Raw genomic sequence first — 25834 nt, forward strand, 5'->3', positions numbered from 1 at the left:
ATGTGCAACATTCTCTTGTTTACCTATCTTTGTAAGAATATTTTAAATAGACAGGAAAAAAGTCTCTTGCCAATTATATGTATTGTGAATATCTTCTCCCCTTGTATTTTTATTTGTATATACTTAATATTGATTTTTTTTTTTACATAGAGGAGTTCCTAATTTTAATAAAGTCAAATTTATCAATATTTTCCTTCAGAGTTAGTGGTGTAGGCACCTGCTAAGAAATTCTGGTTACTCCAACATTATAAATATATTCTCTCATGATATCTTCAGCGACTTTGAATTTTTACTTTTCAATTTTGGATCTACTAATCTAACAGGAATTGATTTTTGCTTATAGTATGAGGTAGGGGTGAAAATTAATGTTTTCTTCCATGTGGATATCCAGTAGATCTAGTACTTAGCATAATCTGCTTGACTAATCACAGTGGATTGGTAATAGTTATGATAATAAGTTGAGAATTTGCAGGATGATACTAAGAAAGCCATATTACCATAAAAACAAACTAAACTAAAATAAAATCCAACAAACCGCAAATATTGGGTGGTTGGCTATGAATGTAGGCCATATTGGGGCATATAATAATATACCTTCAAATTTATTCCTTTTGTGGCTGAGAAATGGACATAGAACCTCCTTTTGAAAACTAACCTGACTTTTTAATTCATCACACCTGGTATCCCTGTGAACATGACATTTACACAGGTATTCAGAATTCTTAACCATATATAGCCTCATTCCTTTGTTCCATTATATACTTTTACATTCTATGATATCTTTTACATTCATGTAATATGAATTCTTTACTTCCAAGTTTCATGTAGAATCCAATAATTTATCATTCTTTCTATCCTATTGTAGGAGATGAAGGAAAAGAATCTCATACAAAAATGCAAAGAGAAAAAACCTTTAAATTCAATTTGTTGATTAGTTCAAGGGAGTGTATCTACTTTTCTTTTTTAATGAATTTGGAATTGCTATTGTGTAAACAGTAGCTCCCCTTTATCCCTGGAGAGTAACTTTCAAGATCCCTAGTGGATTCCTGGAACCGCAGATACTACTGAACCCTGTATATATGCAAGGTTTTTTCTCATACATACAGATCTATGATAAGGTTTAATTTATCAATTAGGCATAGTAAAAGGTTAGCAACAATAACTTATAATAAAATAGAACGATTATAACAATGTACTGCAATAGAAGTTGTGTGAATGTGGCTTTTCTCATATCTTATCGTACTGCACTCTTCTTTTTGTGATGTTGTAAGATGATAAAATGCCCATGTGATGAGATAAAGTGGCATGAATGACATAGGCATTGTGATGTAGCGTTGGGCTACTAGTAACCTGATGATTCACCAAATGGAGGTTCATCTACTTCTGGGCCATGGTTGACACCATGGGCAATTGAAACCTTGGTAAATGAAACCATGAATAAAGAGAGGGGGGAGACTACTGTGCATTTAAATTCCCCAGCATATTATTAGAACAGTCTATTAAATTATGCTTCTACGAGATGTATCCATCCTTTTGCATATGAATATTATGTAAAACTATGGCCATGCATTTCATTTGCTCATCATACTGTGACTTATGGGGGTACAGTTTGTCTCTGAGCACTTAAAAATGAGTTACAGGCTAGTGGATCAGATCAGAGAACAAAACATTTGATAACTTATTACTTTTTATTAAGGATAATGGATGTAAATGCATGTTTCAAAAGTATTAAAGAGGACAATCTTCATGGCTTCTATTTATCAAGGGACAGGAGGAAGCTTACACAGAATTTAAAATAAGAACTATTGACTTTATAGGAAGTGTCTTCCAGGCAACAGGGTGATATGTGGGTGCATGGTGCTTGCCATGGACTCGGGGGGCTGGGAAACCCAAGGGTGAGGATGTGGAGTTTTAGCTCTACTTTAAGTGAAGCTGAGCTAGACATAATAATAATAATAATAAGTTATCTGCAGTTTTGCCATCCAGTGATTCTTCAGTGACCTTAGAAAACCTGGCCACCTGGACAGGATTCAGGCATTCATTAACAGAAAGACCAAAAAAGGAGCTTGTAAAGTACATGGGAGAGTTAAATAGGAGGGAGGGTCTTGTTTCTCGAGAGATTTGAGATGTGTCTCTGTTGAATGGCATGTATTAAATTTAATTCGGTTTTTCTGCTCTCCTTGCCAGAGCAGACATCAACACGGAGTGTAAAATTGGGGATGACATCGGTCTCAGACTTGGCTCATATACACATCAACCGTAAAGTCTACTGCCTACCACAAACAGATCTCCAACTAAAAGCAAATAAAAATTAACTCTGTTCAGCAAGTGTTTTCTATAATCCATGGCCTGTAGTTTTACCTGGCCAATGAAATATTCAAGTATTTGGTTCTTTTAAAGTCTATTTTGTGTTTGAAGTTCCTTTTACCTTCTTAAAATTCCTACCTTGATCACACTTCTCTTTGCATCCATGACTCTTTTCCCAGCTGACTTGCCAATTCATTAAAAAAATGAAACAAACAACTCCCCTACAAGAGTCCTGTATATTACCCAAATGTGCCTTTGCTTTGTTTTTGCTTAATTTTAATTTGTCCTACTTTTTAGCAGGACATACAACTCTAGGTGTGGATAGAGTTCTATTTTCATGTAGCATTATAATCTGACAGACATTTACCATAGTATTAAAGTTTGCAATTGCTTTTTCAACTGTTTCTTTGCTTTATAGTATTTTCATGGGAAGCCCTGAATTCTTCTGCTAGCATTTCACATAGAATTATTTTAGTTGCCTCTGAAACACTATGCCTGGAGTGAGCATCCCTTAGCCTCCTGGGAAATATATACAAATATTTTTTTGGGATCCATGCCTAATATAACTGCAGCTGTCCCTTAGGAGGAAGGGACAACAGCTCTTGAGTAAGAAATATTATTACTGAGGAATAAAAATACTAAAACAATTTTGTTGCTTGCATTCAAAATATGGTTATGCCTACAGAGACTGTAGACAATATTTTCTGGGTAAAGAAGTGCTATTCCTGAAAACTGAAGAGAAAAAAATTGGAAAACTGGGAGCTTTCTATTGCTTTCTCCCTGGATAAGACCTCTGAATACATGAAAACATGTCCTTTGCAAGGACACTAACTCTGCTTCTGAGTTTCACTGGAGAGCCACCAAATCAACTGCCAATGGGGATGTATTTAGTGATATAAATTCAAGAATGTGCAATTTTATGATTGAATGATAATAGCAATATTTCTCCCAGAGAAGATTCAAATCAGACAATTAAAACAGAGCTCTCTAAGTTTCTCTATGTTTTTCTTTCAAGGAAGAGGGATCTTAATGTTGTTTTGTGTCCTTTTTTTATATTCTTTGTTGTTGAGACTAAAACTGTGGTCCCAAATAAACAGGAATGAATATTGGCTGCATCCTTCTGGATATTTTATCATTTCCTCTAGGACATTATGCTTTCTCTTCCCAGATCTTTCAGTTGTGTTTTATCTTCAAATATAAAGGAGAAACTGCTTCCAGACTCCAGAGGGACCACTGTAACCACAGGATCACCATCACCCATTTCTTTGCCCAGGAAAGGGCCCACTCAGACAGCATCAGACTGGACGAGGGACTTCCAAATGGAACAACATGTTGCTACTGTGTCCTGGAAGGTCCACGTATCTCCACTTACAAGAATCTTGCATATCTCCATAAGGTTTGATAAGGTGCTCACAATACCTACATTGTTCTCTTTTGTTTGTGAGAATTAGGAAGCTTTGCTGTGTGAACATAAGGGTTTGTGGACACTTCAAAGCTTACAGAGGATTAGAAACCATCATTCCTTAAAATTTTTTAAAAATATTTATTTTTGAAAGAGAGAAGGAGAGCAGGGGAGGGGCAGAGAGAGAGAGGGAGACAAGAATCTGAAGCCGGCTCCCGGGCTCTGAGCTGTCAGCACAGAGCCTGACGTAGCACTCAACCTCATGAACTATGAGATCATGACCTGAGCCGAAGTTGGATTCTTAACAGACTGAGGCACCCAGGTGCCCCTAGACACTGTCATTCCTAACCACTTATGAGGAAACCTGTTGTTCCCACTGCTCACTACTGAAGGACAAGGTGAGATGGGGATATCCTCTGACCAGTGTGAAACGCGGTGAAGTCAAGTTCAGTGGAAGAATGGAGAATGTTCAGAAATAGGATCAATAAGAAGTGGCCTCCAATGGGAGATTCTAGCTTGCTCTAGTGAGTAAATGATGGTTCTTCCTTCTCATCAGAGGAAGACAAAGTGTCAAGTCCCTCTAGCTGCTCAGTTGAGTGGATAAAGCAGGCTGATGTCCAGCTGGTTTGGCTGGAATGGACATGGAGGTTATGGAATACTGAAATATTCTATGGTAAAAAGTTTCCATCAAATGTCCGATTCCATTCAATGCCACTGAAGCTCCCCAACCACTGGCCTCTCCTCTGAGGTCCCTTGATTTACTTACCATTTATGAATAGATGAGTAGTGCTGGCCCCAGTGCTATAAAATTGGAATCTGTTCTGGTTGGGCTATAGTGCCCATGCTATAGCAGTTTTAAAATATTTTGGATGTCATTCTTGATCCTGAGGGATGAAGGCTTTGTGGAGAGGGTGTCCACTGTTGGTATAGGAGAAGAAGAAAAAGATTTAAAAATGGAAATTTATGTCTTAGAAGACTGTCAAGGTACATTAGTCTGCTTGGGCTGCCATTACAAAGTCCCACAGACTAAGTGGCTTAAATAGCAAATTTTGTTTTCTCAGCGTTTGAGAGACTAGAACCCCCAAATCAAGGCACCGACAGGATGGGCTTCGTTCTGAGGTCTCTCTCCCTTTGGCTTGTAGATGGCTGTCTTCTTCTTTGTCTTCACATAGACTTCCCTCTGTGTCTGTGTTCTAATCTTCTCTTCTGATAAGGACATGTCATGTTGGATTAGGGTCCACTTCAGTTACCTCATTTAGTCTTTATTACCTCATTTAATCCTAAGTACCTCTAAAATAAAGTCACATGCTGAAGTCCTAGGGGTTAGGACTTCAACATATAAATTTAGGAGGGGACAGAATTTAGCCCATAACACAAGGCAAAAGACTAGAATGTAAATTCAAACCACATTGGCAAAAAGAGGTTCAAAAACAAAATGCAGCATCAGGAAAGATAAGAAGGTAGGAAGGTGGCCAGGAGGAGTTTACGAGCTAGGGTGCCACCTGGAGGGCTTTGGCAGACCTGGAATAGTTTTCTTTTCTTTTTTTTTTTTTTAAATTTATTTGTGTATTGTGTTTGTGTGTGTGTGTGTGTGTGTGTGTGTGAGAGAGAGAGAGAGACAGAGACAGAGACAGAGTGAGCAGGGGAGAGTCAGAGAGAGGGAGACACAGAATCTGAAGCAGGCTCCAGGCTCTGAGCTAGCTGTCAGCACAGAGCCGGATGCGGGGCTCGAACCCACGAACTGCGATATCATGACCTGAGCCGAAGTCACACGCTTAACCGACTGAGCCACCCAGGTGCTCCTGGAATAGTTTTCTTGACTGTAGAAAATCAAGAACCATTTGAACATAGAGCAATTGAGGAGCCAGGCTTTATGGCTCTGGATTCTGTTAAGGGAAAGATGTCTTTAGGATTTACAGTTGGAGATTTTCTAGAAAGCTGTGGGAGGTCAGAGTTTGAGCTAAGAAGAGTGATGTTCCCTAGAGTATAGATTTAGGATTCAGCCACACTCAGATGTTGATGGATCCCACTCCTACCTCCAATAGGGTGAGTGTCTGGCTCAGGGAAGTGGACCACTTCTGGCTTGTTCCATGGGCTCTCATCAGCTGCCATAAATATTATGCTTATTGGGGGCGCATTGTCAGTCAATTGGTGTCACCCTGAAATAACCAGCTGGGCTTCCTGTGAATCAGCCATAGCCACTCAACTCAGAGACGCTGCCTAAAGGGTCTACATTCAGAACCATTAATTAATTCCTTCCCATTGTCTGGAGCGTGGAGAGTTCAAGCCCTTCCATTTCCTCTTATTGCTGCTGGCTGCGTAATGTCATGCAGGTCTCTCTTTTAATTTAGCAGCGTCTTATTTGACAAGCATCTAGATCACACTTACTCACCCTTATTTTCTTGTGCAAAAGAGAGAAAACAAGAGATCAAGGCACTGATGCATCAGCCCTGCAGAAAAATGGCAAAGATTACAATATGTTATATTTAGATCCACAATTTACCTAAGGAAGGTAATTGGGAAATTAAGTTGCCTGATTGGAAAGTCGGCAGTCCTGTTTTTGTCTGGCTGTGCAGTCTTGTAAATGTTCAGGGCTTCAATACCTTCGGGCACTTATAATTAATTTTGAAAACTGGAAGATTGTGTGTATAAACTGCCTGATTTAATAAGATAAGTCAAAAGGGGAAAAGGGAGGAGGGAGTTTCTTCCGGTAATTGGTTGTTACATTTTTCACATTGCTTTTCTAATCCATTCTGTTGGGAAAAGTTAGGTTTTCAGATTGTAGAAGTCCATGAAGTAGGTGCTCTTTAACGTAAAGAGACAGAAGGGCTCAGCTGGCCCTGTTTTGTGGGGGAGAGAGTCTGACTCCCGGAGAGGGGTTCCTGATGGCAGACCTGACATTGTGGAGTCACAGACGAGGGAGGGAAGTCTTAATTGGCAGTTTCCAGTATTAGATTTTTCTAGGGACTCCATTCTGCTAACGCTTCAGCAGGGAACCAATTCTTTCTATACACAGACTAGAAGAGAAATGTCCTCTCAAATAACGTCATTTCTGACTTTGAGAACCCCTAAGATGAAGTGTTGTATCAGTCTGCAAGGACAGCCCTGAGAGTGTACCTCAGGCTGGGTGGCTTCACAGAATTCATTCCCTCATAGTTTTGGAGGCTGGAAGTCCAAGATCAAGGTGTAGGCAGAGTTAGTTTCCTCTGAGGCCTCCCTCCTTGTAGATGGCCATCTTCTCTCCCTGTACCTTTCCATGGTCTTTCCTCCATGCATATCCGTGTCCTAATCTCTTCTGTAAGGATTAGGAGTCACCCTTGCGACCTCATTTGACCTCAGTGACCTCTTTAAGACTGTGTCGCTAATACAGTCATATTCTGAGGTTCTGGAGGTTGGGCTTCAACATATAAATTTTAGAGGTCACCATTCAGTCCATAAAACATGTGTGTCTTATTTTTCAAAATAAAATTACAGAGACTTTTCCCCTTATTCCATATTTCCTTTTTCATCATCTCTGCATTTCCTGTGTCAGCTTAGATAATAGTTCAGATTATTGGCTGCCTCTCTCCCTCCCAATGTCTTATACACACATATACCCACATATATACACACACACACAATGTCTTTCTTACCTCCAAGCCATTTTCTGACTATTGAAAGCAAAAATGCATTCTTCTTTCATATTCACCTTCCTACCATTTCTGTTTGGGTGCTGGTATCAAAGGTGGGCCAAACCACTCTATTAGGTCATATCTGAATATAACAAAATCCCCAGGTTCCACAGAAGATCTCTTTTGTTACCTCCCTTAGGATATTTCACAGAAGCAAGGCCCTGGGGAAGGTTGTGGTTCCTCCTTCAACGACAGAGGTAGCCAGGTGCCAGGTTACTGCAAGAGCCAAGTGACCATTCAATAAGATGCTTCTGTTTCTCCTGCTTTGGAGTTGTATTATGTAGGGGACAGCAAATGCCAGCTGGTCAGCTGTTTCTGATGTCAGCTCAAGCCTATTTTTGCAGATACACAGAGTGAGGGCTTCACTAGTCTTGTTGATGCAGAAGTGGGGGTAACGATCAGGTGCTCGGGAGTCTGACTGATGTATATTTTAGAGTTGTCTGTCCGTAGGTGCTAGTTAAAGCATGAACATACATAAAAGTTTCTCCAAGGAGAATATTTGGAGTGAGAGGAACATCAACATTTCAGATTCAGAAAAGGGTCTTTCAAAACAGCCAAGAAAGCAGAAGCCAGAGAGCTGGGAGGTGCCATGAAGGTCCAGGATGGAACAGGTTTTCGAGGAGGGAGTGGCCAAGTGTGGCCCGGGCTGCTGAGAAGTCATGCCTGTGCTTCCTGAGGAGCCAGGACTGGGCAGAGATCTCTAGAAAGCTTCTTCTAGTTTTCTCTGGCCTCACTCCCTGGGGACATTCCCGGGGGCTCTCCTGGGAGAGGGGAATTTCTCTTGATGCTTTTGTCTAATAATTGGCTCATGGGGAGTGATGGGCCAGTGGGCGTCTGGGCCTTATCTTGTATTTTGGCCACTGCAGGGCAGGCACTTTCCAGCAGGTGTAGCCTGACCGTCCTTACCACAGGCCTCCACATATGGTCCTTGCTTTGTGCCTTGGGCCTCTCCATTGTCCCAGCCCGTGGGGGAGCCACGAGGACTTGATCAGTTGAGTCAACTCAGTGTACTGAGTGATCGCCTTGAGGAGAGCCTGTGATCAGAGGGGGGCAGGCAGGCAGCATCCAACGGATAAATGCTTCCTCCTTTATTCCCCTGGGACAAGAGTCCGGCAGAATTAAGCCACCAGTTGCCTACAGTGGTGGCTAACTCGAACTCTAAAAACATACCGTTGTGTTGACTTACCTCTTCTGTGCATTGCTTGCTCTTCTCTGGCTCCTTGGATCACTCTCCCCAGAAAAGTTCTTGCACTCAGCTCTGTGGGGGAAACTGAGGCTAAGAGAGTCAGCTGGGAAGAGCAGGACTTCTCAGGACAGACAACAATTAGGATAAGATGGATAAGAAGAGGGGTGATAATCCTTGGTGGGCAGTAGCTTCACCTTAGCCTTAGGGTGGTTGAATGAGATCGGCCACATGTGAAGGTGAAGCTCTGACTTAGGTCAAGGGTTGGCAAACTATATAACCTATGGCTTGTTTTCCTATGGCCTGTCAGCCACGAATGATGTTCAGATTCTTAAAGGGTTATGGCAAATAAAGAATATGCAACAGAATCTATATGTGTCCCATGAAGCCTAAAATATTTGCTATCTTGCCTTTGCAGCCAAAATTTGCTGATCATCGGCCTAGGTGCTAGGGTGCCGCTTGGACAGTGAGAAAGTGAAAACAGCCACGGCAGCTAGCGCATGACGCTACCAGGGGGGATGATCAATGCTCACAGAATATAAATAATATTTAGACAAGGCCAGTCCGTGCTGCAGTAGAATGAGACAGGGACAAGAACACCCCAGGATTGTACAGAAATGAGAGAGGACGAGGACACCCTGCAACTCACCCCAAACAAGTAAACATTCCTCTCTGTTCTTCCAACTAACACGAATGACTATCACTTCTTACTGATTGTTACCTGGTCTCTGCTTCAACCCTCCTGCCTCCTAATTAAAAATTGCCAAGGCACTCAGTCACTGAGTTGTGCACCTATCCTGATAACAGTCAGCGTGAAACCACCTTTGCTTCCTGTTTAGAGTCTTCTAGCAATGGCCAAATCCTAAAAGAAGCCCCTCTCAATTCCCCATCACTAAGATACCCACGAGTCTGTGGAAGTAAATGAAGATCAACCAAACGAGGGCAAGTAGAGGCTATTTATTCAGAACCTCCTATAGCAAGGGAGTCAGTCGCCATCACTTGCATTTGGCAGAGTTTGTGGGAGGCAGGGGAGTGGAAAGCTTTATGGAGAATAAAATGAAAGCTTCACATGTGCCTGATTGGATCTTGGGGAAGCTGTAGACAGGCTAATTAGAAGGCATCCTACCTATGTGGTCATTTAGGGGAGCATATTTGGCTTTCTCTGGTTGTTTCTGGACTGGTTCCTGCTGAGCTGTGGGTCAGGTCTATTGTGGGTAAAACAACACCCACTAAATTTAAGCTGATTGTTTGACTACAACAGATCTCTGGTGATTGTCAGTTACTGGATGTGGACAACTGGATGAGTACAACTGTAAGAATTGCAGGGTAACCTGGGTTTTGTAAAATTCATTGAAGCCTTAATAGAAGAAAATGATACCCTCATATGAACCAGTTGTGGAAAGCCAGAGGCTTCTAGGAGAGGCTCAAGGGACCCATGATCTCCCTCAGCCAGGGCAGCATGGAGATCTACGAAGACCTCCTCAGGCTGATGCTCCTGTTACCATCTCCAGACCAATGATGAGAAGCAGGTCTCAGAGCCCTGTGAATGCAAGGACCGAGTGGATCCTGGTCACTGTTCAGTTGAGTGTTCTGTACCCTTTAAGTCTGCATCAGCCACTACTGCAGAACAGCTGGAATTTTGCCTTTTCTTTCACTAAAAGTGATTATTTTTAGGCGGAGTCTGGGGAAGAAGTCACTTCCAAGCTCATCCCAGCTGTAGGCAGAATCTAGTCCCTTTTGGATATAGGATTGGGGTCCCTAGTTCCTTCTGGATTGTTGGCCAGAAGTTGTTCTCGGCTTCTTGAGACCACTCTGAGTGCCTTTGTACATTACCGCCTTCCTCATGCAAGAGAGCAACTATGCATCAAAGTCCTTCTTATGCTTCCAGTTCCTCTGCTTTCCCCTTCTGCTACCAGCTAGAGAAGATTCCCTACTTAAATTTAACAAGCTCACAAGATCGGATTGAGTTTACCTGGATAATCTCCATTTTTAGTAACTCAAAGTCAACTGACTAGTAAGCTAAACAACATTTCCAAAGTCCCTTTTGCCATGGGTATGATATCCTATCATGAGTCACAATTGGGGGGTGGGGGGTTAGGGCTGAAGATCTAGGGGTCACTAAACAATTCTGCCTTCCACACTTCTCCGACCACATGACTTACAAGTAAGTCTTAGAGCCAGAGTTTGAATCTAGGTTTGTCTGACCCCCAAACTCATAGTAACACTATTTTGTAACTTGCCTCTCAGTGGGGAAGACAAATGTACTGCAGAGAACTTTGTAGTTACCAATGGACATGCTCATTTATCATATTGTTTGGCCTCATAAGAAACTCCTCATGGGACACTGTTATTCCTTTTTGTGGATGATGAGACTGGTGATTAAGAATGCCTATTTGTTCAAGACACTATAGGCAGAAAATAGCAAATTAAGGACTGAAGAATAGCTCTCTTGATTCCAAATCCCATACTTTTCCCTTTAGATCATCACAATCGCTTAATTTCTTGTTTAGATCATTCTCATTATCTAATTGGGAAACAAATTTACTGGGGCAGAATAAAGAAACCAGCAGAGTACTTCCAGATTGGATGCCATGTTTGAATGATACAGTGGTTCTTATGGAGAAAAATGGACCCACCTGTTAGGCTAATTGAAGATGAATTCTACCCAAATGCACAGAAATGCTCCATTCAAGTCCTAAAACTTATTGTTCATAAAGAAGATAGTCAGTGAATTCTCAAACATAATGTAGAAAACAACCATTCATGAAACAAAAAACCTTTTACTGAAATTGCAAGCCAATCAAGTAATTGTTTGTGAGAAATGATAGGATTTTGGATACCTCTTCCTTGTGATTAGGGAGTTGGCCCCTCCACAGAAAAAGCTTAAGAAGAGATCATAGAAACATCCTACTGTCAGTGACTGTCTTCATTTCATTCCCTCTTTCTAATGCAGAGGGAGCAATGTAGCTTGAAAGAATGTACCCACAATTAGAAAGCTAGGATTCTTTTGGAGGTCAGAAGATGGTATGTGTTAAGCTTTTCCTGGCAGGGTCAACTAGGATGCAAGCCTACACAACAACTCTCATTTGAGCCCCCATATACTTTAATCAGTTTTTTCATCTCCTCTTGGGGCAAAGTTGTATCTAGTGAGAAACTATCCTTAGACTGCCAGGTCAGGAGTTATTTTATGTTTAAAGAATGGCCTATCATTTGTTCAAATAATAATAAAAAAGGCCATAAATTCAATTGTGTCCTGGGCTGGCTTCCTTGTCATCATTTATAGATGCAAAGAGCTTTGTTATAATCTGGGATGCAGTCTATGATTTAAACAAATTATGAAAAGAAGTCGGCCTCAGTCAGGTCAATTTTATTAAAAGCCTTTAGATCTTGGAGGATCAATGAATGTAAGAGATAGGTTAACCCCCAGGGCTTCTGGTTGGTGAATAAACACATCAAAGGGAAATCACATTGTTCCCTTGGCCAACTTCTGACATTGCTCTATTCAGTTGATTTCAAGAGATGTGGAATGATAAACATGAACAGGTTACAAACATGGAACTCTTTCATTATATCCATTTAGCTGGGAGTTTTATCCCTTTGTTTTTCACAAGGTAGGTTATTTTAATAGTAAATGCTGGTAACAGTCAATATACAATTCATCTGCAATACAGTCTTTCTTAAGAGAATATTTCTAACATATTTGATATCTGTCCATGATTTGCATAGACCACTGTGGTCTCACAGGCAGAAAAACAACGTGGATATAAGGAGGAGCTGGTGGAGTGAGTCATTTTTGCTCTTTATATTGTTCTGGTCTGGTCTTTTCCAACCCTTTTGTTTGGAAGGAGAATTGGTTGTAAGAACAATGTGGGATATTGATGGAGAAAATAGAAGGTGGGCCAGACTGGTCAGTATCTATGTGACAAATGGTGGTGAAGATGTCATTATCTGACAGTGTGCATATTCATGCCTAGGAGTGCACATGCCAAGATAATTAAGACATGGTCCCCTCCATCAATAATATAATACTCGTGGATTAGCATTCTAGAATTAATATTCTAGATTTGGTCATTTAGGGAAGGACATATGTACCTCCAGCACAGTCATTTAAGCAAATATACCTTCTCTCTAGGATATTTCTGATGAAATTGCTTCTGAAGGTTACAATTGGTGCTCAAGACCCTGCTTAAAAAACAGTTTTAGACATTCATTCAGGAAATCAAAGGCAAACACTGGCATACTTATTTGGGTTTTATTTATAGCAGGGAGAAGAATTAATAAACTGACATAGCATTTACTCCAAATCTAAACCTGATGTCCCATTTTAGGAAGATCTATGTCAGCTTCACTCTGATAAATCAGCAAAAGCAGAGACAAACAAAAAAACCAGCCCAGAGACCAGCAGTGGCCCATGAACCAGTGGCCAATCAGTATAGGAATCAGCTGGCTCTTCCTCTTCCTGGGTCAGCCTTCCCCTTTCCAACCAGAGTCTTTTTGGTTTCAATCTCTTGATTCAATTGCTTTGGGGGAGGAGAGGTCTTCAAATTGCATTCCATATCACTCATTTCCCTTTCATATAGATTTTTCTCTTCTCTCCCTTCTAGGGCCATTGATTTTCTTCCTTGGGTTTCTGAGAAAGCTTTGCTCCCCAGGCATCTTTATTCAGCTTGCTGACTGAAGCACTATTCACACTTCTCCTGTGGCCATGAGGACCAGAGACCTGCTGCTAGGGACTCCAGGCTCCTACGTCTGAAGGACAGTGGACTAAATTTCTGACAGGGGCCATGAGACACCTTTGAGGGAAAGGATTTAAGAGCTCTGATCTCTGAGGATATAAAGGCTCTCACAGGGGCTTGCTTTACTTATCACTGCCGTTTAGACAGCATTTTCCATGAGGTTCTAAATTCTTCATAATTTTTCACAGACTGGGAACGGGCTCAGGAGGGAAGTCATGCCCCATTGTGAGGTGCACCAAGGGGCCCTCAGCATGGCCCACCACGGCCTCCCACACAGCAAATGCATTACCTCTGTCTGTGAAGAATGGAAATGATATAAATATCATAACATGAGGGTGAGGGTGATCTCTGAAACCCATTGTGAGCATGGAGCTCAATGGCCATTATCAGAGATAACAATAGCTGGCATTATTCATATGTGCTTTATGGGCCATAAAACACACTTGGCAACACATCTCATTGGATTCTCACACTCTCGATGAGAGGTAGGTAAGGCATGTATCATTCTAATCTCGTTTTACAAAAGAGAGAAAAGAGGCCCCGGAAGTGAAGCAATGAGGGGAACATCTTCCCTGTGCTCCCGGAAAACAGGGGTGCTCTAGACCTCACCTTCTTGTATTCTGGAAAGTAGCTTGCTGAAAAGAGCCATCCTTCCCCTGTGACTTGCACATGACTCGCAGGTGTTTCCTTGTTTCCCTGGGAAGGGGCCAGTCAAGACCCTCCAGATCCCTGCCTCATAAGGGATTAGCTATGTGACCAACTGAGACAAAATACCTGCTAACTTGACTTGGTCAAACTCTTTCCAGACTTCTCTCCTACCTTGATTTGATCTTTGAACTTTGACCCCCTGAGGTTGAGCCAATATCAGGTGTGGACCAGCTGCTCTCTGAGAGTGGGCCGATTTCAGGGAAAGACATTTCCTGATTGGCTATCTGATCAAGCCCTCCATACATCCCACTCCCCCACTCCTGGTTCTTCTTGCCTGCCTACTTCTCTCCAGAAAAGAAAATTCCTTCTTGGCTGACATTTGAGAGGATCTTAGGTCAGAGCACTGCAACAGTCTTTTCGAGTGAAGTCTCCCTTCACCTAAGTGTTTGTATGTGATGGGGCACAGGCTAAGGACCAAAGGTAGCTTCCTGCCACCCAGCCTTGGTCACCCTCATAGTCTGACTGTCACACCTGCTGGGGTAGGTGGGTGAATTGTGGCCCTGAATCTGGGCCCTGCCTATTCCAAACTCAGTTCCTAAGTCTCACTTGGGCCTCTCAAAGATCTTCCATGAGAATCGAGGAGCAATCTCAAAGGACACTGGTGCTCCAGAGAAGACAGGTGTCTTATGTGAACTTGAGAACAAGTTGCCTGTGTCCCATAAAGAAGTGAGTTAAAGGGAGGAATGGGCAGGAGTTTGGGATGTAAAACTGAAACATCTTTCCAGTGGTTATGTTCTGTTTGAGATGAATACCAGGGATGTCAGGCATTCTTATTTGGAGAGGAGTTTCAAAACAATCCAAAGCAACACCGTTCTGTTCAGCTCAAAGAGCAGTGCTGGAACCACGTGTGCATCAACATGCCTTTTAGAGATGCTGGAGGTACAGAAATAGACTGATAATCCTTGCCCTTGAAGGCTTATGGTTTTGTGGGGGATTCCTACATGGCCTGGACTGGAGAAGCAAGTGCAGAATTACCTGCAAAGTGGGCTGTGGTACTTTTTGCTACTTGGCTGGAGGTCTCATAACTGTGCAGCTTGTTGACCCACTTCCAACATTTTTCTTTTCCATAATACCAGCTATAGTGGAAGGACTTCATGTAGAAATCCCTAATTTTATTATTGTATCACTTTATGACGAGGATAATCTAAGGGCTTTGCAATCAGTAGTTCTGTACCTTGTTGATTCATGTGTGTGGCTACAGGTCACCACCCGGTCTGTACTCCCAAGTTTGCTCTGGAGAAAGCTTCTCTGCAAGCCACCTGCAACATTACCTGCTTTTGTGGCTGGATTCCTTAAAATTCAATATATTCTGAAGGATGTGATCAATAAGCAGATGGTTCAAGCCCATACGCATGCCAAGAAATGAGGCATCTAATTAGCGGCTAGACCAGGGTGTGAGGCAGTTGCAGAAGGGGGGTGGAGCCCCTGCCTGGGCTGGGAGACCCCTGGATAAGACAATCAGGGCTGGTGGTGTGACGTGTCAACACAAGGTAGTTGTTGGAAGTGAGAACACAGCCTGGACCTCCAGGCTGTGCTCATTAGGGCTTTGCAGAATTCCCAATTATCTTTTGACCTGGCCCTGAGCTAGGCCCCTTTTCATTGCCCTGAAAAAGGAGTCAATGGATGAAAAAGAAGACCCAATTTGAAATTCTACATGGGTTTGGCTCTGAAGCTAAGTTGGTAGACCGCAGAAAAGGGGCATTCTCTGCAGCCAGTGATGGTAATGGGAAGGATGAGAGGCGAGATGGAGGCAGAGGCAGGCTTGTGCAGTGGGGCAGTTTGGGGCCCTGCACAAAGGTAGAGAAGAGACAGTTTGGAGGAAGAGGCCAACATACCCCCTGCAATGAATCCCTGAGGGATAGATATTTCAGTTAATCTATGAGTCCCACTGAACATGTCAAGAGAGTGATGACTCCTTCCCATCCCCATCCCCTTGTCTCTTGGCTCAGACAGGAACAGATAAGGGCTTTTCTCTCCTCTGCACCTGGGAGAACCCACTGCTGAGTGTCACCTGGCATCAGAGGAGGGAGCCGAACTCCCTGTGAGCCTCCTGTGACAGGTGGAATACACTACTGACCTGTTGCCAGCCTGATGTTCTCTAGTTGACTGTTCAGTTGTGTTTCCAGTGTTTTCCGGGGTAGAGCCTACATGATGTTTCTAACATGAAATGCAGACTCTGAAAGAGAAGACAGTGTCTGGAGTCTGGTCTATCCTATGACAACTGTCCTAAGGCTCCTGGGAGCAATTAAGACAGAGGAGGTTAAGACTGTACCTGTGGGAAGGGATGTATCTCTCAAGTCTATTGACACAGCCTTGTGAACTAGGGTTAACACCATGACAACCAATAAACATATTAAAAACAATGTCAGTGCAACTTTTCTCTTTCTCAATCTGCTTTCCTTTATTCCCTGTCATGCTAGAAGCCAAGGGAATAAAATCAGCATTCTTTGGTTCTTGTACTGCGGAAAAAAAAGACAATTGGTTGGATTCTGGAGGCACAGAAGTGACTATATCTAAGGTTGTACTAACTAACTACAGGTAATAAAATTATATCCATTATTGATGATTAAATTTATGTGTGTTGACTTGGCAAGGCCATAGTGCCCAGTTATTTGGTCAAACCCTAGATGTTGCCATGAAGGCATGTTTTTAGATGTGATTCACACTTAAATCATCTTTGAGGAAAGCTGATTACCCTCCATAATGTGAGTGGGCCTCATCCAGTCAATTGAAGGCCTTATGAGTGAAGACTCAAGTTTCCAGAAGAAGGAATTCTGCCTCAAGACTGTAAACATAGAAATCTTGCCTGAGTTTCTAGTATGTAGATTTTGGAATCAACATTACAACATCAACCCTTGCCTGAATTTCTAGTTGCAGGGCTGCCATTTGAATTTTGGACTTCTCATCACTCCCACATAATCCCATGAGCCAGCTCCTTAAAATAAATCCCCCCACCCCCGACTCTCTCTATATATCCTATTGTCTCTATTTCTCTAACACACTCATTCTGTCTGTTTCAGATGAAGTGCTCTCCCTGGCCAGACTCATTGGCTTTCTACTCTAGTTGCCTACAACCATGAGGAAGTATGTTCTACTTGCAAGAATGGAGTCATAGAGTAGAGACTATTTTTTCCCCTCCACCTCCCTGTTCCTCTATCTTCTGTCCTTATTTTAATCTTTCCAACCTCCTCTTATGCTCCAAGAATGTTACCTACATTATACTCTCATCTCTATAAAATTAAATAAAGAATACCTAAGAATATGCAGATAATTCAAATTAAAAAGCTACCGTTCTTGGCTATAATTTATGGGCACAACTCTCTTCCTTGAGATCTTCACTAAAGAAGACTTTTCTGGAAAATATTACCCTGCTATTCCTGACGGCTCTTGATCAACTTGCTGATTTATTATTTTAGGTGGTTTTGGCATGGCTTAGAATGTAAAAGTACCATCTTTTAATATGTGTTTATTTGCAGAGTTCCCACAGGCCTTAGCCCATTTCTGTACCTACAGTTGGGTTTGCTCTCATTTAAATACTAAACATCTCAGTGGCAGTCAGGCATTGGGAACACTATAAGGGATGATGTATCAAAACAAGCAGTTCCACTTAGTGTGATTTGGGGGTCATTATCCACATCATAGAGGAAATGGAGTGACATACTCATTTGTGGAAGGAACACAATGAAGCTAAATAATTCCTCTTGTAGGTTGGTTGGCTCTGTAACCAAGCCTTAAAATCGACATTGACATTGAATCACTGCCCACGAAAGGAGAATGAGAAACCACTTAAAATCTGCCTCTAACAAACCATCCATATCTTAATTCAATGGCCAGTGATGCCAGCCCTCTAAATGTTCAAATGGGATTCAGATAATTACTAGGCATACTACAGGGAGATTTTTAAATTGAGTGAGTGTCATACAGCATTGGGGAAAAAATAAAATATTAAATGTAAACCAGGAATATGGGTCAAGTACAGAAAACAAGCAGATATGGAAGAATAATTTAAGTGTGGCATTGGAATTGTTTTTGCTATTTCAATTTGGCCATTTAACTTTTGGGATCAGATAACAGGATATATTAAATTATTTTCTTACATTTTAATTTTTGATGAAATGCATATGACATAATTTTACCATTTTGACCATTTTTAAGTGTATACTTTGTGTTAAATATATTCACATTGTTGTGTAAACAATCTCCAGAACTTTTTCATCTTGCAAAATTGAAACTCTATACCCATTCCACAAGAATTTTCCTCCCCTGGGCCCTGGCAACCACCATTCTACTGTGTCTATGAGTTCTACTACCCTTGATACCTCATCTAAGTGGAGTCTTACGGTATTTGCTGTAAACTTTCTCCATATCCTCATGAACGCTTTTTACTTTCTGTTTTGTTTGTTTTGGATGGCAGCCATTCTAACGAATGTGAGGTCAAAACATACTTTTTGGAGGTAGTGGTGTGGGATGAGAGGTGTTGAGCTGGGATGATTGGGGAAGTTTCCTAGCTGTGAGCTTCCAGGCTGCAAACTAGGATTTAAGGTGTCAATGTTTTTGGTGCCTGTCTCCTTCCTTCTGCAAACTGATTCATAAAAGTGGACCTCCCTGAAACTCTGCAAATATGGATTTTGTGTGTTTCTGGGCTTCCAGAAGGGCGGATACTCAGAGCTGAGTGTCCTGGTTGGGGTTCAGGCAGCTTCAAGGCTCACTTTTACTGTTCTATGAAATGCTATTCTACTGTGTGCCATTACCAGGGAGACAGACCCTGTTGTGGGTTGGATTGTGTCATGTAAAAGTTCATATGCTGAAGTCCTAACCCCTGGAACCCAAGAACAAGACTGTATTTGGAGGTAGGGCCTTCAAACGGGGGACTAAGGTAAAATGTGGTCATATGGGTACCTGATCCAATAAGACTGGTGTTCTTATAATAAGAGATTAAGACACAGGCACCCACAGTAGGAAGATATTGAGAAGAAACAGGAAGAAGACTTCCATCTATAAGCCAAGGAGAGAGGCCAATTTTTGCAGATGCACTGACCTTGGACTCCCAGCCTCCAGAACTCAGAGAACATAAATTTTGGTTCTTTAAGCCCCCAGCCTATGGTACTTTGTTACAGCAGCCCCAGCAGATTCACACAGACCCTCAGACTTCCTCTCTTTACCTCCTTAGGTTGTCTCATCCAGTTCAGGGATTTAAATACCATCTCTATGCTGGTGCTTCTGGATGTGAATCCTCTCTGTTGACTCCCAGCCTGGTCTATTGAACTACTGAATCTACATTCTCCCCTTGAAAGCCTAAGAAACATCTTCTTCTTTTTAAACATTTATTTATTTTTGAGAGAGAGAGAGAGAGAGAAATTAAAGCAGGGTCCAGACTCTGAGCTGTCAGCACAGAACCCAACACAGGACTCAAACTCATGAATGGTGAGATCATGACTTGAGCTGAAGTTGGATACTCAACCGACTGAGCTACCCAGGCACCGCGAGACATCTTCAATTTAACCCATGTAATTGGTATATCAAACAAGCCCAATATAGGTCCTAGTTAAAGCAGATGTCACTTTTAGTTTTCTACCATCCCTCTAAAATTTATTCAGTAACCTTACCTTGGTTCTAAATATAAACTCCAGCACCTTGCAACTTTTCTGGTCATCTTTATGTATTAGAAATGTTCAGTGGTCACCTTACATAGGAGTACAGTCTTGAATCAGAAATTAGAATGGCTCAATTTGAGCTTGATTTTATATCAGTATTTTCTCTTCCATAGACTCAGACCTGCTTCAAGCTGGAAACTTGAAGTGGTAGACAGAAAAATGGGCTTGCCCAACAACTAGCTAACTGGGGATTCTGGTAGGAAGGTCATACAGCTAGTTCATCATTTGGATTATGATGCACATGTGCTCAGAGTAAGCCCACATAGCAGATTTCATGAACCTGTTAGATAAATTAAGTGAATAAATTTACCTCTCCTGCCTTTTTAATTTGATTTATTTTTATTTATTTTTATTATTATTTTTTTTTATAAATAGTTTATTGTCAAATTAGTTTCCACATAACACTCAGTGCTCATCCCCNGGGATGGGCATGGAGGAGGACACTTGTGCGGATGAGCACTGAGTGTTATGTGGAAACTAATTTGACAATAAACTATTTGTAAAAAAAAAAATCGATATATTATAAGCCAATTAAAAAAAAAAAAAAGAATCGGATGCTTAACTGACTGAGCCACCCAGGCACCCCTCTCCTGCCTTTTTGAAAAGCAAGAAGCTAAAATTTTGGCTCATACAGGGTATGAAACTCTTTGGAGATTACACAAGGAATAACCAGTAAATCCAGGACTTGACACATCTGTCAAACTACAAACTCAGAATCTTTGATCTGTACTAGGGTTTTTCCAATTATGTTCTCCTCTGAGCACTAGGATGGCCAGGCCATCTTTGGGGCCTGGATTGGGTTTGGGGGTGTATTAGTTTTCTAGGGCTGCTGTAACAAAATACTACAAAATGGGTGGCTTACAATGATAAATATTTATCATCTCACAGTTCCAGTTTGGAGGCTAAAAATCCAAAATCAGGTGTTGGTAGGGCTGTGCCCTTTAATGCCTCTAGGGGAGGACTCTTTCTTGCCTTTTGCAGTTTCTTGTAGCCCTAGATGTTCCTTGGGCTAGTGGCTGCATCATTCAATCTCTGCCTCTGTCATCACGTAGCCATCTTCCCTCTGTGTTGTGTCTTCACAAGGCCTTCTTCTCCCTGTGTGACTCTGTCTTCTTATAAGACACCAGTCATATTGGATTCTGGGGCCACCCTCCTCTAGTATGACCTCTCCTAAACTAGTTACATCTGCAAAGATTCTTCCCCCAGAGGGTCACATTCACAGGAACCAGTTGTTGGGATTTCAATGTATCTTTTTTGGGGGTGTGTGGGGGACACAATTCAATCACTATCGGGGTGAGAAGAGACCATGTGAGTGGGGTTCTCATCTTCATCCCAATTTCAATTAGGGATCCCTGGCTCTTGCCTGGTTAATATTCCAGGAACTTTTGAAGGACTGTGTTTGAGAAAGAGTGCCACTAGCAAGCAGTCTATTGAAAGCCACCTATCTATAGTATGCCACTTTCTACAAAGAAGCAGGCAAACATGTCAATCAACTGGCTTTGAAAATGCTTTTGCTTAAGGCTTTATAACTGGTTTTTCTTCTACATTCCCTCATCTTATTCAGCTTGGACAGGACACAAATGGCCAGTTGCTGAAGATGGGTGTTGCTCTCAAACTACCACTGAGAAGAGAGTGAATAGCATAAGTCTGGCCATTCTCTCCCTCCCCGTTTCCTTTGAGTCCCCTTGAATTGCCATATGTGCAATGCATGTGTGGTCTGTTCCCGTTGGGGGCTCTGTGTCAACTAGTCTGCCCCTTATGCTTTCTGGTGTGCTTGGAGCCACCGGTGTCCTTTAATTAAAGGCAGTGGGTGGCATGATGACAGGATCAGTATCAGTGTCTGGCTCCCTAAGGACCAGGGAACATTATGGCCAAAGTTTTCCCATCTGCATAACTGGACCGCTTATATGTTGATGAGAAACCGAAGAGGGGTAGCACCTTCTCGGCTTGCTGTCTGCTCTGCTGGCTTCAGGACATAGTAGAGATGAGTCCCACAGGCATTGCTTGGCTGTCTCACTTAATTGAAAATGTAGGTGCTACGGCTTTAAATGCATTGCTATTTGGCCCTTTGCTTCACTGCAGAATGAACAACAATGATGTTCTGCTCAACACCAGTTAAGAGACGTTGTAGGAAGGGCTCGGCAGTTTGGTGAGAATGAAGCTGTATTACTCAAGTGTAATGAGCCAAAAAATAAAACTCGTTTTCATGCGGAATGAGTACGGGCCCACGGCCCGGCCACGTAAGATCCTTTTCTGTTTTATTGTGGGCTTGGAAGGTATTCACTTGGCCTTATGGGCACAAATGTGAAAGGAACATTCTGGCTTAGGAACTGAACTGAAATGAATATCAGGGACAGAGCTTTTGCCAACTAATTATAGACAGAATATTCAAATATAGAGTCTGTGAAGTGCCTGCCTCCTAATGATCCCACCCCCAAAACCCCCTTCCCCCCTTCCACACGCAAGGAAGGGTTTAGAAATGATCATCAACTCAGACTACATTCTTTTACAAAGTCAATATTTATTTGATTTTCTTTATGTACAGAAAGTAAACTCCAACTGGACGTAAAACCAAAGAAAATCCTTTTGGCTGCACTGACTTTAATTACCCATTATTCTAGAGTCACAATTAATCATATAAACAAGAGATGGCACCACAATGTTACGTTTGTTATACAGAAAGGATTTGGCTACTTTAAGAATGTTAAAAGAGAAAAGAGATCATAAAGCAACCGAGGTGTCAAAGGACTCTGAGATAATTGCTCCATTAAAAGTAATCATCTAAACAGCAATTCTCCGGCCAAAAATAATGTACATAAGGGCCCGGATGTGCTTCTATTTGGTTGACCCAGTACAAGGCCCGGGTACTTTGTACTCACTTTGCATTTTACTTTTCCCAGAGCACATGGTGTGTGAAACAAATACAGCTGAGTTGTGGGGGCCCTAAACTCTGAGTTCCAAGCACAATTTTACAAAATTACCATTACTTTCATAGGAGAGTCTGGAGGAGGGAGTCATTTTGAATTAAAATTGGGATGAACCCGTAACGTCTTTGCCGATTTACAGCAAAACTAACATACCCTAGGTGAGAAATGAAGCCAATGGTACATCACGCACATGATGATTTTTTTAATAAGCTGAATCATGTAGTTTTAACTCGTTTTGTTAAGCTTAGTTATTAAAAGGCCTTTAAAGAAACAGCATCTTCAGGTAACCACGTGCCTAAAGCGATATATGTACATGTCTGTTTTAAACCCATTGCTCTTCAGGACAGTTTCTTTGCCTGGTCCCTGTACACACAGTTCTCTAGGAAGCAGGCTACAGTTTTATTAGAATGCCCAAGGACAGAAACGGACTCGTTCTGACCTCTAAATATCTTAAGCCTATTTTTCAGAATAACATGAGAAGAAGAATATGCTTTTAAAAATTCAGAATCGGTAGTTTGTAAAACTACTATCATTTTAGCATGAGCTCAGTGCTGACCTTTTCAGATCAATCATAAATAATAAATTTTCCCAAGGGAAGTATTTCTGGTAGAAGTGGGAAAAACAGGAACTAAGACTATAGCTACCATACTATAAGTATCAGCCACTTTGGGCTTAGCACGCTTTCAGGGGGTGATAATACTACATAAGAGTATATATGAATATACACCTTAGTTTACATAGACAGGATACATGAAATGGTTGAGTGATCTACATCTGGTATTGGGATAGTTCTCTAATAATACAACCATTAGGCAAATTTTCTCAAACACACAGTAACAACCACCCTCTATACACAACGGCCACCAACCAAGTTTTATGCCTTCCTACGGCGGGACCAAAAGCAACTTAAAAACATCTTGTGACAAGGTAGAATTCGATGATATCTTAAGTACAGACTGCTTGCCGGTCCATGTTAGACCATAGGAGGAAAATGCTAGAAAACAGTGCTCCCCATTAAACCTTGCACCGCACTAATTCCACCTAAATGTCCAGAAGGTCGTCGCTGCTTTCGTCGCTTTCCACCGTGAGCTGCCGAGTCCACCACTTCTTCACCTCGGAGCCACACGACGCCGTGTCGGTCATGGGGTTCATTTTGCACACTACGGATTTCATCGTGGTGCGCCCTGCAAATCGTAAGTTGACCGAAGACACTGAGTGGCTTATTGGTTTTGGTGCTGTGGAATTGACAAAAGTCCTATGAGCAACGTGGAGCTGTTCACCCCTTTGCAAGCCATTCCTGAGAAGCTGTGACAGTCCCAGCGGTGACAAGTGCACAAGTCCCCGTAAACATGTCCTATCCATAGACGTTAAGTATGAAACCCTTCCAGCTCTGGGTTCTTTATATTCATCGTGGACTTTAAAATTCTGTTCACGGACAGCGAGTTGAGACCATTGGGAAAAAAATGCTACTTGCTCGCTGCACTTTGAGATAACCCCAAAAACTAAACTAAAAAGTATACAATAAAATAAAGTAATAAAATAAAATAAAACATCTGGGCAAATATAAGTCATAGGAATATGGGTGAGGAGGTGTTCGTTAGAATATACAAAGAAAGAAAAGCTATAAAGGGAAAGGGCAGATAGTGTAAGCAATAGTGAGGGGAGTCTGGACATCACTTTAGAGGCAGCCCTGAATTTGAAATCTGAGACCCAAAGCCCACAGGGTGCAGCCACCGCGAGGGCGCCTGAGTCGATGGAGAAAGGACTCGGGGACACACACCTGAGGGCAGGGGCCNTTAGAATGTGTCTTTAGAATATACAAAGAAAGAAAAGCTATAAAGGGAAAGGGCAGATAGTGTAAGCAATAGTGAGGGGAGTCTGGACATCACTTTAGAGGCAGCCCTGAATTTGAAATCTGAGACCCAAAGCCCACAGGGTGCAGCCACCGCGAGGGCGCCTGAGTCGATGGAGAAAGGACTCGGGGACACACACNACCAGTCTGGACCCTTATTTCATTTAAGAAAGGAAGAAAACCCCATAGGAAAAATAGTACCAGAGCCTCAGAGTCCACAATGGGGAAAAGAAAAGAGAAAATGTGTTCAGAGAGTCCAGCAAAGTGACGGCCACCCCTGCACGCGGTGAAGGGAGGGGGTGCAATTCTCCAGGTAGCGCCTCCTCCGGGCATCCCTCCAGGACTCCTCCACTCGCACGGCCACCTCCCCTCTGCTCCTGGGGTCTAGCTATGCACCAGGAAGGACGGGAGGCAGCAGGGACCGCCTGGTGTCATGAAAGTATATTCTTGCCAACCGACAGGTCAGTCCTAGCGCTCTGGAAGGAACGCTCAGCAGACGACACTCTCCAGTAGCCCCAGAGGAGAATGAAGTTTCTACCAGCTGAGACTAATGTCAGAGAGAAGCGGAGACTCTCCACACCTTTTCCTCGTCTCCGGTGCACCTCCTCTCCTATCAGCACCTCGGTCCTCACATCTCTTCAGTACCCCCTCTTGGGTTGTTTTGTTTTGTTTTGTTTTTTGTTTTTTACCTAAAAGCAGAGAGCCCTGCAGCCGTCGCTTTGCCAGCCTCGTGCCCTGCCTGGTGGCTGCCCTGATCTGGCCTCGGCCCCGCACACGAAGCCTCTATGTCCCTGCCCTTTGCCGACTGTCCCTGCACACGTCCCTGTTCTTGGTGGCAGCTGATTCCCACATGTTGGGGAGTCAACATGAAATGCACCCCAGACTGGGCTGTGGAACAAGGAAGCCCGAGAAGCGTCTCGCTGGGCCCCGGAGCCTCAGGCTTGGGTATGTACTGGGGAGCCCTGACGATGTCACTGCACACCACGAAGCCTGACGATGCCAGGGGGCTCCTCTCAGGGCTGCATCGACTCCAGCTGCACCCTCATAAAGGGACGGGGCCCCCGGCAGCTGCTGGTCAAGCACAAGGTCCTCCAGGATGCCCGTGCCACACTTGTTTATGACACGTACATTGAGTCTGGAAACGGAAATAAGCTTTGCCCTAGTAAAGGAGGTCCTCAGGCTAATCCTCCTCAATTCCATATGCTCTTCCAATGCCCAGCTGAGGAAGGACAAAGCCTCAATGAGTCTGAGTGTTTAAGGAAGTTGGTGGTCAATTACACACATTTTCACCGATTCTACTGCAAGGTCCTGTGACTTGGTAGAAGCAAGCATTTAGGGCAGAACTTCAGGTAAACCATGTTCTCCTAAGTCACGTGATATCACTGGACCCCCCC

The 25834-nt window shown here is 42.6% G+C and overlaps 1 protein-coding gene across 1 annotated transcript in view; it reads right to left on the reverse strand.

Moving 5' to 3' along the window:
- Positions 1-22158: 22158 nt before the first annotated feature.
- Positions 22159-25834, reverse strand: part of NALCN (sodium leak channel, non-selective) — a 293487-nt gene continuing 289811 nt past the window's right edge. The window contains exons 43-44 of the mRNA XM_077753896.1: positions 24369-24379; positions 22159-23823 (exon numbers count right to left, since the gene is read on the reverse strand). Of these exons, the coding sequence (XP_077610022.1) occupies positions 23630-23823; positions 24369-24379 (205 nt within the window). The 3' untranslated portion in view covers positions 22159-23629. The remainder of the gene's footprint in view (positions 23824-24368; positions 24380-25834) is intronic.

Source organism: Crocuta crocuta, unplaced genomic scaffold (genome assembly GCF_008692635.1).
Source record: "Crocuta crocuta isolate KB4526 unplaced genomic scaffold, BGI_CrCroc_1.0 scaffold31, whole genome shotgun sequence".
Lineage (NCBI taxonomy): Eukaryota > Metazoa > Chordata > Mammalia > Carnivora > Hyaenidae > Crocuta > Crocuta crocuta.